This window comes from Camelus ferus, chromosome 10, assembly GCF_009834535.1.
Source record: "Camelus ferus isolate YT-003-E chromosome 10, BCGSAC_Cfer_1.0, whole genome shotgun sequence".
Classification (NCBI taxonomy): domain Eukaryota; kingdom Metazoa; phylum Chordata; class Mammalia; order Artiodactyla; family Camelidae; genus Camelus; species Camelus ferus.
Genome location: NC_045705.1, coordinates 30,103,632 through 30,119,700, shown reverse-complemented (window position 1 = coordinate 30,119,700; position 16,069 = coordinate 30,103,632). Strand labels below are relative to the sequence as shown.

At 52.0% G+C, this 16,069-nt stretch overlaps 1 protein-coding gene across 1 annotated transcript in view; it reads right to left on the bottom strand.

Annotated features, from left to right (window-relative positions):
* Positions 1-6,795: 6,795 nt before the first annotated feature.
* The window catches only part of CREB3L1 (cAMP responsive element binding protein 3 like 1), a 34,059-nt gene continuing 24,785 nt past the window's right edge, over positions 6,796-16,069 (bottom strand). The window contains exons 5-12 of the mRNA XM_032488542.1: positions 14,828-14,985; positions 14,009-14,158; positions 13,798-13,856; positions 13,530-13,598; positions 11,577-11,676; positions 10,475-10,601; positions 7,712-7,979; positions 6,796-7,529 (exon numbers count right to left, since the gene is read on the bottom strand). Coding sequence (XP_032344433.1) covers positions 7,493-7,529; positions 7,712-7,979; positions 10,475-10,601; positions 11,577-11,676; positions 13,530-13,598; positions 13,798-13,856; positions 14,009-14,158; positions 14,828-14,985 — 968 coding nt within the window. The 3' untranslated portion in view covers positions 6,796-7,492. The remainder of the gene's footprint in view (positions 7,530-7,711; positions 7,980-10,474; positions 10,602-11,576; positions 11,677-13,529; positions 13,599-13,797; positions 13,857-14,008; positions 14,159-14,827; positions 14,986-16,069) is intronic.

The following is a 16,069-nucleotide window of genomic DNA, read 5'->3' as shown; positions in this document are numbered from 1 at the left end:
AATTTAGAGACGCAATTAGATTTGGGGAAGGGTCACAGGAAGGGGAACATACTCTGGGACGCCTTGAATTTGGGGATGGACCCGACTGCCGTTAACACTGTTTCTAGGCCTAGAGCTCTTCCGAACCCTGCGCAGAGAAGGACCCAGCTGGGGGTGGGTGTGGGTTGGAGAGCTTCCCGACTCTGGAGCCCGGCAGCCTCCTCAAGGCCGGGCTGCCTCCTGTGACCTTCCCCCACTGAGGTTCTTGGTCCAGGGTCGGGAGAGGGGGCAACCAGCTCCGGAAGGAAAGACTAGAGCTTGAGGTCCATCTTCTTACCCTTGGAACTCCTATGGTTCCCCCTTGCATCATCTCTTGTCATTGGGACGTGCATTACCTGAACCTCACATCTGTATGATGATGAGACCCTGGCTAGCTTCTCAGATCTAACACTTCCTATTCACCACCCCAGACTCATCTTTCTAAAGTCGACCTTTGATCATAGCACTTACTCTCCATTTGCAGTATTTAATGGCCCCGCCTTGCCTACCTTGATCTTCCCACATCCTATCCTCCAATTTCATCCATTTCCTTCCACTCATCTGTGCTCCTTATTCTGGTAATTGGCATCAGATCTGTACAGCATTGTTCATCTGAAATCTTCTGTTGCTGTACTTCAAATTCTGAGGATCTGCTAAAATACCTGCTCTTCCAGGAAGTCTTGCTGGATGGCTCCAGCTGAGCCATACTCTCCTTCCTTTCAGACCCCTTTGCCCTCTGCTCCTGGTGTCTAGTCTAGTCTCCCTCATCTTTCCCCACCGACTATGAGCCCAGGAAGGTGGGTGTGACCAGACTCAACAGAGAAAGAGAATGGGTTACAAAGGGGGACAGCTGTACTACTTAGGCTCCTCCAACTATTATGAGCCCTACAGTGGCCATCCTGCTCTGTGCCTTTGCTTAGGTTGTTTCCATGGCTTGGAGTATATCTCCTTCTCTGAAATCCTGTCCATCGAACAAGGCCATTCTCAAGTGCCACATCCCCCATGAACCCCTCCTGGCACTCCACTACAGATGCTCTCTCCCTTTTTCAGCCCCATAACTATTTCCTGGGCCCCTCTCCGGGCATTACCCTTCACCTTCAAACAATAAGTAACATCTCCTTTGATTCTAACCACAACCCTGGGTGGTAGATACTATCATTTCCTCCATGTTACACAGGAGGATGCTGAGATATCATTCAAGTGTGATTGATTTGCTCAAGATGGCTCAGGTGAGGTGAGTGTGTGGTGAGCCAGGATTTCAACCTAGGTCTTTGGGCCCCAGAATTCATACTCTTCTGTCCACTGCACCCCACCTCCATGCAGCCTCCCACACAGTAACAGCCTCACATTTGCCAGTTTCCCTCATTGGTAAACTCCCAAAAGGCAGCTGCCTCAGCTCTGCCTTCCCCCTCCTGGTCCAGCAATCCTATCTTGGATGAATGGAATAGATGAAATTGCATTAAACATCTTGGCCACAGGAGAGCTTCCTCCCTAAAGCCAAGTTCTAAGGAAGCCCAGTTACTGGAGAGGGTAGGGCTGGGCACTTGGGAGCTCCCCCTGCCCCACTTTGCTCTTGGGATTGCCTTTAGGATTGCTAATTTTCCAAACAGCCGGGCCCAGGGTAGCCTCCTATACCAAGAATTATGGTAGTTCTGGCTGGATTTGACATTCCCTCACAGCTGCTTAGCTGCTGGGTTTCCAGGTTGATTTTTTTTGTTCAGCTCTTTCCTGCCGAGCACTCCCCAGTCAATCCTTTTTAAAGTGAAGCTTCTCCCCTCTGTCCTCACACCTCCCCCATGTAGGACCAGCTGCTGATAGCGTTATTTTTTAGCTGTGGCTCTGGCTGCCCTCTTCCCAAGAATCCAAGGGAAAGATGAAAGCTCCCCCTACCACACCAGCCTGACCACCTGTCACAGCCTCTCCCAGCTGAGCTTGCTCCTCTGAACAAGTCCAGCCCATCCGTCTGTGCTCAGAAAATGATAGCTAATGCCTTTTGAGTGTTTACTGCATAACTGACCTTGTGCTAAGAGCTTCATGTGCAAGCTTTCACTTACCCCTCGCAGCACATTTTTGAGGGTGGGTACTATTTTACAGATGAGGACACTGAGGCTTCAAGAGGTTAAGTAATTTTCCAAGGTCACACACAGACGTGCAGCACAGTTGTCAGTGCCCAGGCCCTTAACTGCCACTCTGATGACAAAGAGACTCAGTCTCCTTTGGAGGTTAGTTGCCAGCCTGTCTTCTCCCTCCCAGTGACCCAAGGGGTACCTTTTACCCACATCCGATAGGTACTCTATTTGGCCAGATGGCTCCTGGGGTCATCCACCCTCTGGAATTGGAGGCTTGCCAGGGCCCATCCCAGCGCCAGGCATCGCCCACAGTTGTTCTCCCTGCTGCCAGAGCTTTGGTTTCCAGGTGTAACAAAGGGTTTGTTGTGGCAATCTGAGGAGGATGGCTGGCCCTGTGAAAGCCATCACACGTGTGTGCAGCAAGACAAGCTGCCAGGGCTGACAATAGAGTGCAGAGGCTGCAGCTCCATCACTAGGGATGCCCTGGGGATGCACCCCCTCAGGGGCGATGACACAAGGCCCTGAGGAGGTGGGCTGTCAACCAGTGGCTTGTACAAGGGGATTAACCCTGCCTCCTAAGGTAGGCAGGGAAGACTGCCTGGGATGGACAGGCATAGGGTGGTGACTGCCGACGACCACACTGACCAGCTTGCCAAACCCTGGGATCCACAAAGCCCCAAAGTGCTTGGATCTTGTGCAAGAATAAGAAGCTGGGCTGGAGGGAAGGTGCTGAGGTAAGAGACGGGGAGCTGGAGGGGCAACATGAGCTCTGAAGCCAAACAGACCTGTCTTCAGATACCCACTTTGCTACTTACTAGCTGTATAACCTTGGTCAAATAATTTCACCACTCTGAACGCCAGGTTCTTGATCTGTAAAAATGCTCACCCTTTAGGATTCTTTTGATTCCTAATTGGGACATGTAAATTTCTCAGTCCAATGCCTGGAAGATGGTTACAAGTCAATAATGGAAGGATGCTAGATTCCAAGCCCTTTGATATCAGGAGCCGGGTCTTGTTTGTGCTCCAAGGTCAGCATGGTGCCGTACACAGAAGGGATAGCACAGAAATACCTGTTGAGTGATGAGGCTTTGTCTCTGATTCCTCTGAATGACTATTTCAAACTTTTCCCCTTTCCCCCAATTCAACTCCCACATCAACGCTCCCCGTTGCCCCATTCCCAAACTTCACAGCCATGGAGGGACCCCCCTCAGTTTGGATCTCTCCACCTGCTCCCTGGAGCCCTTCCCCACCTGTCTCATCCATCGTCTTCCCTCTCTGTTGGTTCTTTGTCTTTTAGGAATAACCATGGTCAACTCTCTCCCATCTAGAAGGGCAGCCCCAGACTGTTGTTTTTAATTTTTTTTGGGTGGGGGAAGTAAGTTAGGTTTATTTATTTTTTAATGGAGGTACTGGGGATTGAACCCAGAACTTTGTGCATGCGAAGCATGCACTCTACCACTGAGCTATACCCTCCCCCAGCCCCAGACTGTTCCTAATCTCACCTGCATCCTGCCTCTAGTTGCCATCCTCTGTGACAAGTGTTTACCTATATTCCCCACGGGCTCAAGTCTTTACATCCATTCCACCTGTTCCCACTTCCACCCAGATCTCACTTCTGCCTCAGTTCTCCCCAACACAGCTCTAGCCATGGTCACTGGTGACCTCCTCATGGTCAAAGCAAATGGACACATTGTCTTATCTTTTCCAACCTCTCAGATGGCGTCTGATACTTGTGAGCAGGGCTCCTGGAACCTCTCTCTTCCATCAGTTTCTGGGGCACTCACCTCTCCTGTTTATTTCCTCTCTCCAACCATTCCTTTGCATTCCTCTTCCTCCGCTGTCTCTTAATGGCCCTCTTCCCTGGAGTTCTGTCTGCATCTCTCTTCCCTTTATGCAGACCCAAGACTTTATTTAACATACCGCTTGGATGCTGACAATTTCCTAATCTCCGCCTGGGATGCCTTTCTGCCAAGCCCTAGACTTGCATGCTAATGTGAACATTCTACAGGCAACTCAAATGCAACATGTGCTAAAATGAATTCTTTTTCTCTCTAAACCTGCTCTTCCTCCTGCATTCCCTGTCTCAGTGAACCATCTCATCCGCCACCGTGGCCTCCAAGACAGACACCCAAATGTCATGCCAGGATCCGCCTTCGCTCTTGCACTCCACAGCCAATTTGATGTCAAAGCCTGTGGATAATTCCTTCTAATTAGCTCTGGAATCTGTGTCATCTTCACTATACCCCCTGCAGAGCCCCAGGGCAAGCAAATCTGATTATCTCACTCTCCCGGCTTAAAAATTTCACTGGCTCTCCATCATCTTCACAATAAAATGTTCTTTCTTTAGATTCTGCAAGGGCCTTCCTTTCCATCAGGGCCAGGACGAGGGTGAAGCAAGCTGGGTTCCTAAGGTGCCAAGTTTAAAGAAGTACTCATTCTCAGGGTCGTACCAGTGCCTCCTTAAATTTGGCACCCTAACCACCCCCTTGCCTCACCTCAGTCCTGGCCCTGCTTTTTGTGGCTCCATGTCTGCACTTGACATTTTCCTCAAACACTCTAACCCCTTCTGTACCTGGCCAAGTCCTACCCATCCTTTAAGACTCAGTAAAGGGCCACCTCCTCCCAGTTGCCTTCCCTGACCCACGAAATCTGAATTACATGACACTCTTTTGCATCCTCTTAGCATCCTGTACACCCCTCCATCACACTGATGACTGGTTACTCCCCAGCCTCCTCCACCAGCCTGGGGGCAAGTGTTGAAGGCAGTTTGTTGAATGACTAATCAAGGGACTGGATGAATCAATCAGGAAAGGGGGCATGCTAAAAGTTATTATTAACAATAGTAGCTTCAGCTGAGCCCAGGCTTTAATGGCGTTGTATAAAGTCCTGCGTATTCTAGTAGTTAAAACTGATGCCAGCGGCAGACAAAGGTTCCCCATCAAGTGGTCAAGATGAGGCTGTGGGAGGAAGGGGGATGGAATGGGGCTTGTGAGGTTCCATAGTTCTGCCTGGTCTTGTCCAGCGTTCCTTCTGGTGGCCAGCTGGTGTAGGCATCATCCTACCACCTTGGCCCTGCTTCATACTATGAAAGAATCATGCCTGCATGATAAAGTTCACATGCCTTAGGCCTTACCTAAGGCCTTTCTGGATCTGGCGCCTGATCACCATCCAGCCTCAGTTCTCAGTATCCCTGCTGTCTACCTTCCAGCTGTTCTGAACTATTTGAGTTTCCTTGACGTTTTCCTGCTCTTTCTCACCTTTGAGACCTTTGCCCAGGCTGTTCCCTTTCTGGAATGTCCATTTCTCTCTCCTGCCTACTTCCAACAGTCCTTCACATCACCTCCTCCAGGAAGCCCTTGCTGCTTGTCTGGGTGAGGCACCCTCCTCTGTGCAATAATAGCATCCCTAGCTTGGTCCTTAGCTCACTGTATTGATCCTGCCTCTAAATGCACAGCTAATCTTTCTCAGATTTACTATGTGTTGGGCCCTGCTCTAAACACTTTGTATGATTTACCTCATGGAATCCCTACAACAGCCTCATGCGTGGAGTGTTAATTATATTCCCATTTTACAAATGGAAAAGTGGAGGCTCAGAGAGATTCAAGTTACATAGTATCTTACTTTCCTATGTTGCATAACAAATTACCACAAACACAGGTGGCTTAAAACAATAAGTAAGCCTAATTACCTCTGACCCAAAATAAATAAAAAATAAAAATAAATTAAAACAAACAAATAAACAACAACAAAAAAAAAACCACTTGTATGAGCTCAGTGTCCATGGCTCAGAGTCTGGGCACAGCTTAGCTGGGTCCTGTGCTCAGGCGGTCACCAGGCAGCATCCAGGTACTGGCTGGGCTCGGGTCTCGTCTGGAGGTAGGATCCTCTTCCAAGCTATTCCAGTTGTTGGCAGAATTCAGTGCCTTGCCACCACAGCATGAGGCCCTCAGCTCCTAGAGGCCACCCTCTCCATGTGGTACACAACATGACTGTTTGCTTCTTCAGGGCCAGCAGGAGACTTTCTCTTCAGCAAGGGCTCAGTCCTTCTTTTAATGGCTTTCATCTGATTACATCAGGCCCACCCAGGATAATCTCCCATTTAATCAACTCAGAATCAGCTGACTGGGGACCTTAATGACATCTGCAAAAATCTCCTCACTTTTTTCCATAGAAGGTCATCTAATTATGGGAGTGACATCCCCTCAAACTTATAGGTCTCCTCCCTACCCTAGGGGAAGAGATTAAACAGGGCGTGTACACCAGGGGGCAGCATCCTTGAGGCCATATTAGAATTCTGCCCAACACACACAGCTAGCAAGTGGCAGCTCCCATAATCAAAGCAGATCTTCTTACTTTGAAGTCTGTGCCTTTAATCCAGCTGAGGAAAAGGATACAAGAACTAAGAAACTGGCAGGTCTTAGGAGGACCAACCCAGGTTCTGGGTGTAAAGTGTCTGCCTGGCCCACACTACTCAGCAGCAGTAGGTACTTGGAGGAGACTCGGGGTAGGGGCATTGCAGCAGAATTCTTTGACAATGTAGTTTGAATTCTGCACCTGGCTGGAAGAGGGAACCCAATACAAATGCTTTCTCAAACCCCTCACCCCCAATCACCCCCAATCAGAGTATAAAATAAACATACCCTTCCTGCTCTATCCCTCAGTCCTATCCCTGCCACCCCAGCCACAAAGAGAGGCACACAGTCAGGAATTGATGCTGCATCTTTTTTTTTTTTTTACTTTTGCCTTCTTAAAGCATGTGCTGAGCTGATGGGGGAAGCAGTTTGGCAATTTAAAAGGCCCAGCGGCTTGGGCAGCGGCAGGGGAAGGCCAGGTGAGGGAGGAGACCCTCTTTCCTGGGCCAGGGAACAGCAAAGCCCGCACTAACTTCATAAAATATAAAACAAGGGAGGGGTGAAAGGGGGAGGAAGACTTGTAAAATACAATATCTTAGGGATTGGCAATAATAAAAAATAAGGTTCATTATTTACAAACAATTTCTGTTCTTGGTCTCTGTACAGTGGAGGGGAGAGGAGGTGTATGTGTGTGTGTTGGTCTGTTGACGTGTCTGTGTGTGTGTGGCGGGTGGGGCAGGGAGGCAGTGGTCCTGTTGGTCATTATGAAGGAGAGGGGTATCCCACTGAGTGGTTTATCTGAGAAGGACGGATGGTTTTGGGCGGGAGGGGTGAGAACAGAGTGGTTGGCCCAAGGGAACAGTCCAAATGTGGGGTTGGGGGAGAGGCCCCAGTCAAGATCTGGGGCAAAGACTGGCTGGGGAGAAGTGGAACCCTTTCTCCTGGGATGGGACCCCAGGGAGCAGGGGTATGAGCCGGATCCGGGTTGGTGAGCAAGACGACCCCCTTCCGGGGGCCAGAGGGTATGTCCTGGGTCCTGGGTCTTGGCACGGCCTAGGAGAGTTTGATGGTGGTGTTGGGGCCCAGATCCCTGGAGAGAGAAGATAAGTCAGGGGTGATGTGGCCCAGGGAGCCCCTCCCACCCCTCTGCAAGCTGGATCTGGACATGGGAGGGATGGGGCCTTGGCAGAGTGTGGCTGACTTGGCGATCAGGGGCAGGCAGAGAGCAGGTGGAGCCTGGGACCCCAGGAAGGGAAGGGGCCACCCACCCACCTCTCGTGGAACCACTCCTTAGGGTGGGAGAAGTCAGGACTGGTGTTGTTTCCACCGACGTCCTTTGGCCAGGCCTCACTCAGGTACTTGCTGGTCTCGTGGGTGCTGTCCAGGTGGTCGTGCTGCAGGTGGTCCTGGGGTCGCTGCTCTGCCGACCCCCCAGGCTTGATCTCCCAGCCATCCGGGGGCTCCACGGGCAGCAGGGCGCTGGGGCCGTCCTCCCACGAGCCTGCGCTCTCGTCATAGAACAGGAGGCTTCGGGAGGGCACTGGAGAGGGAGCTTGGGGTGAGCCATGGTGCCAAGAGGCTCCCTATCCGCACAGATCACATTCAGGGCTTGATAGTTAAGGACACGGACCAGGATCTCACAGGCCTGGATCTGAATCCTGGCTCTAACAACTCCGAGCTGTGTGACTTCAGGCAAGTCATGACTTTGGTCTTACCTTTCTGAGCCTCAGTTTGCTCATCTGTAAAACAGGGATACTAGGGCCAACCTCAAGTTGATGTGAGGTTTAACTGAGATAATAGAGGGGAAGTGATGGAAACTGCACTCAGAGGAAGTTAGCTCTTCCTAAGCAGAAGGTAACACAGGGTACTGCACTGGGGATCTGAAAGCTGGTTTTTTGGGTTTTTTTTAAACCACATTTTTTTTCCTTTAGGGGAGACACTGGGGATTGAACCCAGGACGGTGTGCACGCCAAGCATGCACTCTACCACTGAGCTGTACAACCCCACCAACAGAGCTGGGTTCTGATCCTGCTCTACCGCTCACTTCCTATGAGACCTTGAATAAACCTTCTCCCCATTCTAGGCCCTAGTTTGCCCTTCAGGGAAATGAACAAAAAAACAAACAAAAAACCCCATATTTGTTGGAAACCTACTATATGCCAGGCATTTGTAGGCATCCTTTAACCTAATAATCAAATCATTAACATCTCACAGAAACTCTTAGAATGAGATATTTTTAAAAAAAATTTTTTTATCTTGGGGAAGGAGGTAATTAGATTTATCTACTTATTTATTACTTTTGGTGGAGATGCTGGGGATCGAACCCACAACCTGGTGCATGCTAGGCATGCACTCTACCACAGAGCTATCCCCTCCCCTCAGAATGAGATATTTTTAGCTCCATTTCACAGAACAGGTAATTGAGGCTCCAGGTGGTCCCAGGCGAGTCCTCACTGAAGGTGAGAGGCAAACCCAGGTCTGCCTGGCTCCAGGAACACCACCACCCTTTCCACTCTCAGGGCTCTGACCTCACAGTCTAAGCCAGAGGATCCCCCTGGAGCGGTGCAGTGCCCCAGCTCTGTAAGCCAGCCTGCTCTAAACATCATTTCCTCCTGCAGATATGTCCTCCTCTTGCCCTGCCCAGATGCTGGGCCTGAAACCCCTGCAATCACCCCCTCCCCCCCAGTGGCTCATTCATTCCCTCACTCCTCTGACTGGTTTTGGCCATCAACACTCCTCCGCTCCCCCATCCCCAGCCTCCTGATTTCCACTCCTCCTTTGCCAAGGTTCCCTCTACCTCCAAACACACCTAGCTCCCTCTGGCCTTGGAAAAATGGACACGTGACTCTCAGGACCTTACATCCCTGCTGTCTGCCTCCCTCGGCAACTGTCCTGTTCTCTCCTTCTCAGGCTGTTCTTTTCCAGGGAGTGGTTTTCACTCCCACCTCTGCTTCCTCTTCCCCTAACCCTCCCCATGCCTCTTCCTCCCCTCAAGGTCTATCTCATCCTCCCTGCAGTATCCCTCCTTCTTGAAATGCCCTTCTCCCCAGCTCCTCTCTCTCTGACCTCCCATCTGTTTCCTATTCCTCCTGCTCTGTCAGATAACTCACTCCTGGTAAATGATGAAGGACCGTCAGGAAGTTCCTCTGTAGGTCTATCTGAAGTATCTTCTGCCTCTGGAAATCCATACTATTCTTTGCTGTGCCCTATATTTGCATGTTGTATCTTTTCTCTCCTCTTCTGAGCTCATCGAAAAGGGAGTGAGTGTGCTCATTTAGTCAGCACCTGCTGTGTACCAGGTGCCATGCTGAGTGTACATGCCCCATGTCATTCGGTCTTCGCAGCAAACATGCTCAGTAAGGGTAGAACTTGGAATTCCCATTTTTGAGATAAAGAAATTAAAGCTTAGCATGCTTAAGACACGTGCCCGAGGTCACACAGAGACTGGCAGCAGCAGGTATGGCTGACTCTGAAGCTCCATGCTCTTAACCCTTGTACTGCACACCCTCCATGGGATGATAAATATCATCCCATACCACCACTACTCCTCCTCTGCCCATGATAGACATTACCAGTGGATCCTGGCACTCCTTCCTATTGATCCTGAGTGGTACCTCAGAGTCCTTCAGGCAGGCACCACCATCTTACTAAAAATGGCCCTGGAGCTGAAACTCGTTTGCTATCCCAGTTGTGAAATACTGATGGTCCTTAGCAGATGACCCATACCAACTGGCACCATAGTACATGGGGGCTAGTGTGGGAACATTCCTGTTATTCCCTAAAACTACCCTCCTCATACCCAGCCCAAGCCACTCCTGGGTGAGCTGGGAATAGGGGCTCTGCATTGTAGTCCCAATCCGATAGCTAACATTGAACAAATCATAGACCCTTTGGGGGCCCCAGTTTCCCCATCTGCAAAATGGGGAGGTAGAATGAGACAATGCCAATCCCACACTTGGTTCTTCTCTTGTGTCTGGCTTCTGCCCAGAGCTGGGGGCTGGTGGGGGAGAGGGCAGCCTGGCTCAGGGCACTCACTCTGACTGGCCGCGTAGACGCTGTCAGTGGCCATGGGGTCTTCCTTCACAGTCTGGGAGCCGGAGGAGAACTCAGGGAGGCAGGGCACAAGGGAGCCCAGCACCAGAACAAAGCATAAGGCTGCCACCTGGTAGTGGAGGGAGAGTGGGGTCAGATCTGGGTGGGGAGGGGCTGCAACCCTGGCCACCCCTAGTCTTCCTCCCCCTAAACCAATGGCATAGGGCAAAACACTGGTATTTTTCCAGGAAAGCGGTTCCAGAGCCAACCATCTCCTACATATGGGGTCTCCCCTGTCTCTGGAGAAGGTGGAGGCTGTCAGGCCATCTTGGCCCATTGTAGGGGAGCTGCACAGGCAGTTCTAGAAGAGGGGGGATTGGCCAGTGTGGTTGTCACCTATAGGGTGGAGGAATCCAGAAAGGAAGAAAGGGGTAGGGGTGGGTGGGGGTTGAGGCTGGGGCAAGGGAGGGGGGCATATCTTCACGCCAGATTCTCAGCAGTATTCCCAGGAAGACTGGCCAGCAGGAGGAGCTAAGAGTCACAAAATCCAAACTAACCCCTGCCTCTATGGTGGCTCTGCCTCCTGACAGCTCAAGGATCTGAGGGCCTGGGGAGTCATTAGTTAGGAGGCAACATGCTGTACTGCTCCAGGAAATGTGGAAGAGGGACTAGCAGAGGCCTGAGTCACACCCTGGGCACTCTCTGGGTTTCTAGGGATTTGCTCAGTCTTCTCCTCACCATCCATTCCAGAAAGAACCAGGTCCATACTTTCCCATATCCTCCCAAGCCCATCAGACCACTGGGCCCTTGGAAGCCGCCTCCTCGTGGGACTTGCCCTGCCATCCCCAGGCTGGGCTCACCTGAGTCACTACACATCCACACCATGTTGAACTGGTCAGGGAAAGTCATGTTCCGGAAGGCTCCATGGGCTTGGTGAAAGAGTCTGGGCTCTGCTGGAGCCCGTGTACCAGGTGCTAGGATGGTTTACCCCAGGGACACTGCCCACAAAATTGTCAGTCCCTCAGAACTCTGCCTACTCCCCTAGAAAGTCAGCCTGGGGAAGACCCGTCCACCTGTGACCCTCTGGTGAGGGAACAGCACCTACCATGAGGCAGGTCCCAGTCTGGGTGGCAGCCATCTTGTAAGGTCTGGAGATCTTGTTGGTGACCAGAGTCTGGAGTTTCTGCAGCTGCTGGAGCAGGGTCCTGAGGAGGGCACAGCGGTCACCTGCCAGGTTCTGACCCAGCAGGCATCTCTGCCTCCTGGAGCTCTCCCCGGGAGGACCTAGGCTGGCTCCAGACTTGGCTTCCATACCAGGTGCCCATTTCAGTCAAGACAGAAAAGGTCACCTCCTGCTTGGCTCCTCTGTGATGTGGCTGAGGCACCTGGTGCCTGCCTCATGGTGAAGAGCTGGGTGACCCCATGGGAGCTCAAGGGTGCTCTGCGATGCTCCTGGCCAAAGTGGGGATTGGAGGGGGGCCTCCCCCACCTGGGCTGGGGTCACATTCTTTTTCTTACCCTGCATCAGTCATGGCTAAATTGACCTACCCTCCTTTGCATCCACAACACAGTGAGCTGATAAGAAGGGCATGTGTGGTAGCTGTCTGGTACATGGTGAATAGCAAGTGTCCAGTAAATGGTATCTACCATTATTGTGACTTTTGTTGCTGTTTTGGCTTTTATTACAGCACCCGTAACACTTCATTTATTTATGAATTTCCATGTCAGTCTCCTTCGCTAACTGTGGGCCCCCTAAGGGTGAGGACTGGGTCCCTCCCAGTGAGGAATCCTCTCAGTATCCACGGAAGGTGCTCAGACCCTACTGGGTGAACAGATGTTTAATCATCTCTTTCCTCTACCTAGCCTGTCGTTGGGGTTGCAGTTCCCAGAATGCACAGCAGGTGGCAAAATAGCTCCAAGAGCCTGGTCCTATTTTGGGCCAGAGAGGCATCTGGGCCAGAGGTAGAGGGTGAGGGATGAGGGCTCCCGCCCCCTCCTTCCCTGAGTCAGGGGCATTCTCCAGGTCAGTCAGGGGAGTGGCTGGATCCCGCTGGAGAAGCTAGGGGAGAAGGAAGGAAAGAAGGAAAAAGCCTTCTGTTGAGCACCTGCTACATACCAGCTGTTGTTATTTTAATTAACCCCAGCAAATAATTGTTAAAGACCTACTCTGGGCTCAGGGCTGGTCACTATCAAGAATTCAGAATAATAATAAGACAAGAAGAAGAAAAGCTAACGTGACTGGAGCATTCTCAAATGCCAAGGACAGGGTAGGCCCTTCACTTGTGAGGTCTCATCGCATCCTCTGAGACATGGCTTCTATCACCTCCATTTAGACAGAGAAACTGGGGCCCAGAGAGATGTAAACAGTTTTCACCCGATCACAAAAATGGCACCCAGCGTGGTGACTTTATGTGGTTTCTGCATTCCATGTCCTGTGCGGCCTTCTTACTAATATTTCTCAAACTTAATTGTGCACGCGAATCACCGGAGGATCTTGTTGAAATGCAGATTCTGATTCAGCAAGTCTGGGGAAAGTCCTGAGATGCTACATTTCGAACAGGCCCCCAGATGATGCTGTTGCTGCCAGTCTGAGAAACTCACTTTGGGTAGCAAGCATGTCCATTGGTGGTTCTAACCTCAGGGGGAATCAGAATCACCCAGAGGGCTTATTAAAACACAGATCATTGAGCCTGCCCCCTGGAGTTCCTGATTCAATGGGCCTGGCATGACGCCTGAGAATACGCATTTCTAACAAATTCCCAGGGGCTGCTGCTGCTGCCGGTCTGTATCATATCATTTAAGCATCTCACCAGCCTTGTCTGGGGTATAGAGTTATGTGCGGATAAAGAAAGATGGGAAACTGAGGGTCCCAGGCTGCAGAATCCCTGTTTCTGGGGTTCCATCATCTTGAACTCAGTGACCTCTCCTCTTTCCTGTCTCCCAGAGCTAAGACAGAGCCAGGCACTGGCTACAGAAGGGCAGGGGGCCAGGGTGGAGGGGTGGGGGATACAGGGGGCCAGGGCAGGGGGGGATGGGGGATGCAGGTGGCACCACCTACCTGTTGGCATTCTCCAGGGTTTCCACCTTCTTCCACAGTTCATTGTTCTCCGATGTAAATGTCTCCACTCTGTGGGGGCCAAGCAGGCACAGGCTCAGAGGCAGGGCCTAGACTCACTGCTGCCTCCTCCACCCTGCGCACCAGCATCCCACTCCCTGTGCCTCCGCCCCTGGTGCCCTGTGAGAGGGTGCTGGAGCGAGCAGGCCTGGCTGAGGACTGGGACCCAGGCCCCCCACCCCCCAGGTCCCCCAACCACCAGGCTCCTTACTTCTTTTCTAGACACTCCACGTATTCCTTCTTCTTACGGCGGCTCTCCTGGGCTGAGATCTAGAGGCGGAAGCCCCCAAATGGGAGTTATCAAGCCACATATCCACTTCCTGGGGCTCCCTGATTTCAAGGCTGGCATCACCAAGGGAGCAGAGGCCCCCTGCCCACCAAGAAAGCCTAAGGGCAGGGCCAGGGTCTGGCTAATGCTTTACCTTGTTCTTGATTTTTCTCCGGACCCTCTTCAAGGCCTTTTCCTCAGCTTTGGTGAGGGGAAGTTTGGTGGGGATGGGGTAGCCCTCAGCAATCAGGGTACGCTTCTCTTCCTCCGTCAGGAGCAGCGGCCCTGACGTCCCCTGTAATTTCTGTGGAAAGAGGGGCATGATGGTTAGGGACCAGACAGTCCTGTGTTCAAATATAACCTCTGCCGTTTACTCTTCGGGTGACCTGAGCCAGGCACTCAAATCTCTGAGCCTCAGATTCCTCATCTGGAAAAGGGTGGCTGTGAATTAAATCCAGTAGCATGTGTCAAGTACTTAGGATGTTGCTGACAGCCTGGCATATTAGGCCCTCAGGATACTGTTGGGAGGGGGTGGTCCCTAAATCCCATCCTGGAATCCACAGCCTCAAAGCTTACTCATCCAAGTCCCCTGAAACAGCAACCCCCAGACCCCTTTAGTCTTGGGAGTTTCCACACCCATCCCAGTGGATTCTGAGCCTCCTGAACATTGCTCCTCAAACAGTGCTCCTCGAAGCCAGCCTGGGCTGTCCCCTGGGGGTGAGGAATGTCAAGTTCTAGTCCTGGCTCTGCAATAGTGTGGGATCAGCAGGCCTCTTGGACTTTACCTGATTTCTGTTCACCCCAGGGCACTATGAAAAGCTTCTCACTCCCATCTGCCAGGAAGGTATCTCTGACTCCTGATGGGGGTGGGGATCAGGCTTGGGGCTCCCCAGACCCTCCCTGCCCTATCATGTGCTGAGGTGGATTTACTCAATTCCATGCCTCTAGGGTCAGCCCACCCCCAGCTGCTTACGTGAGGGGCGGTGAGGAGGGGGGAGGTGGAGATGGCTGTGGAGGAGCGGGCCATGGGCCGGATAGGGCTGGAGGGGGGCAGAGAGCGGGGACTCTGCGAGCCGTCACTGTCGCTGCCATGGCTGCTGGGGGGTGTTGGAGGCATCTGTACCAGGTCCTCTGGGGAGAGCAGGAGAAGCCAGGTTAGCAGGGTTGCAGCACAACTCTGGTCACACATCAGGGTTCAGCACAGTGTGGGCCTAAGGTAGCCCTGACTTCATCGAGGGACGGACTGCTGGGGCCTCGACTCCTATAACATCAGAAGGCCCTCTGGTGTGTCAGAAAGACAAGCTGCCATCCCGGAAGACAATTCCTGAGTGCTGCCCCATCTCTGACACCACAGAGGCCTGGCTCCTTTAAGCCTGGTCCTTGATGGAGATATCACAGAGACTGGATTCTTGGTGTCCCTCCCCCATCCCTGACATCACAGGGCTCAGGGTCTTTGAGCTTCCAGCATGGCAGTCCTGGGAGGTGACTGGAGTCTGCCCACAGCGACACTCATGGGGATCAGGCTGGGTAAGCAGCAGCCTCTGTCCTTGTCTTTCCACTGCAAAGTGCTTAGGGTGGCCACTTCCAGCTGCAGGGTACCAGGGAGGTAGGCACTGGGCTTTCAGCAGACCTGCCAGGAGCACTGCTCTCCCCAGTCTCCCCCTCTAAGCTGCCTCTCTGTGGCCACAGCACCAGGAAGATTGACACTCTGCAGGTGGTCAGGAAGAGGCCTGGGCAGAGCCAAGAGGACCATGAGCCTTTTTGCAGGGAAGACCCCAGAATGGCGCAGAATGACCAGATAATTCCAGGTGTGGAAATTTGGAGCCTACTGAGCCTCAGAGCAGGGCTGAGGCTGGGAGGTGGAACCACGGCATCCTTCCGGCTCCGCCCATGGTGGCCTCCTGCAGGAGTCCTCGCTCCCTTCTTTAGCTCTTCTTTGCCTCTTATGGATGCCATACAGTAAAGATAACTGAACTTGGAATCAGAGAGACCTTGGTTCAAGTCCTGACTGTTGCATTGCCCAACTGTGTGGCCTATAGTTACAGTTACTTAACCTCTCTCAGCCTCACTTTGCTGTTGAAAGGGGGTGAAAGGACTCCCTGCACAGAGTAGTGAGGATGCAATGAGCTAATGTGTGTGAACACACTTTATTGAAGGGCACTCCACAACGTAAGGTGTTTCACATTGGTCCCTTTCTACCTCCTGTGAATTCTAT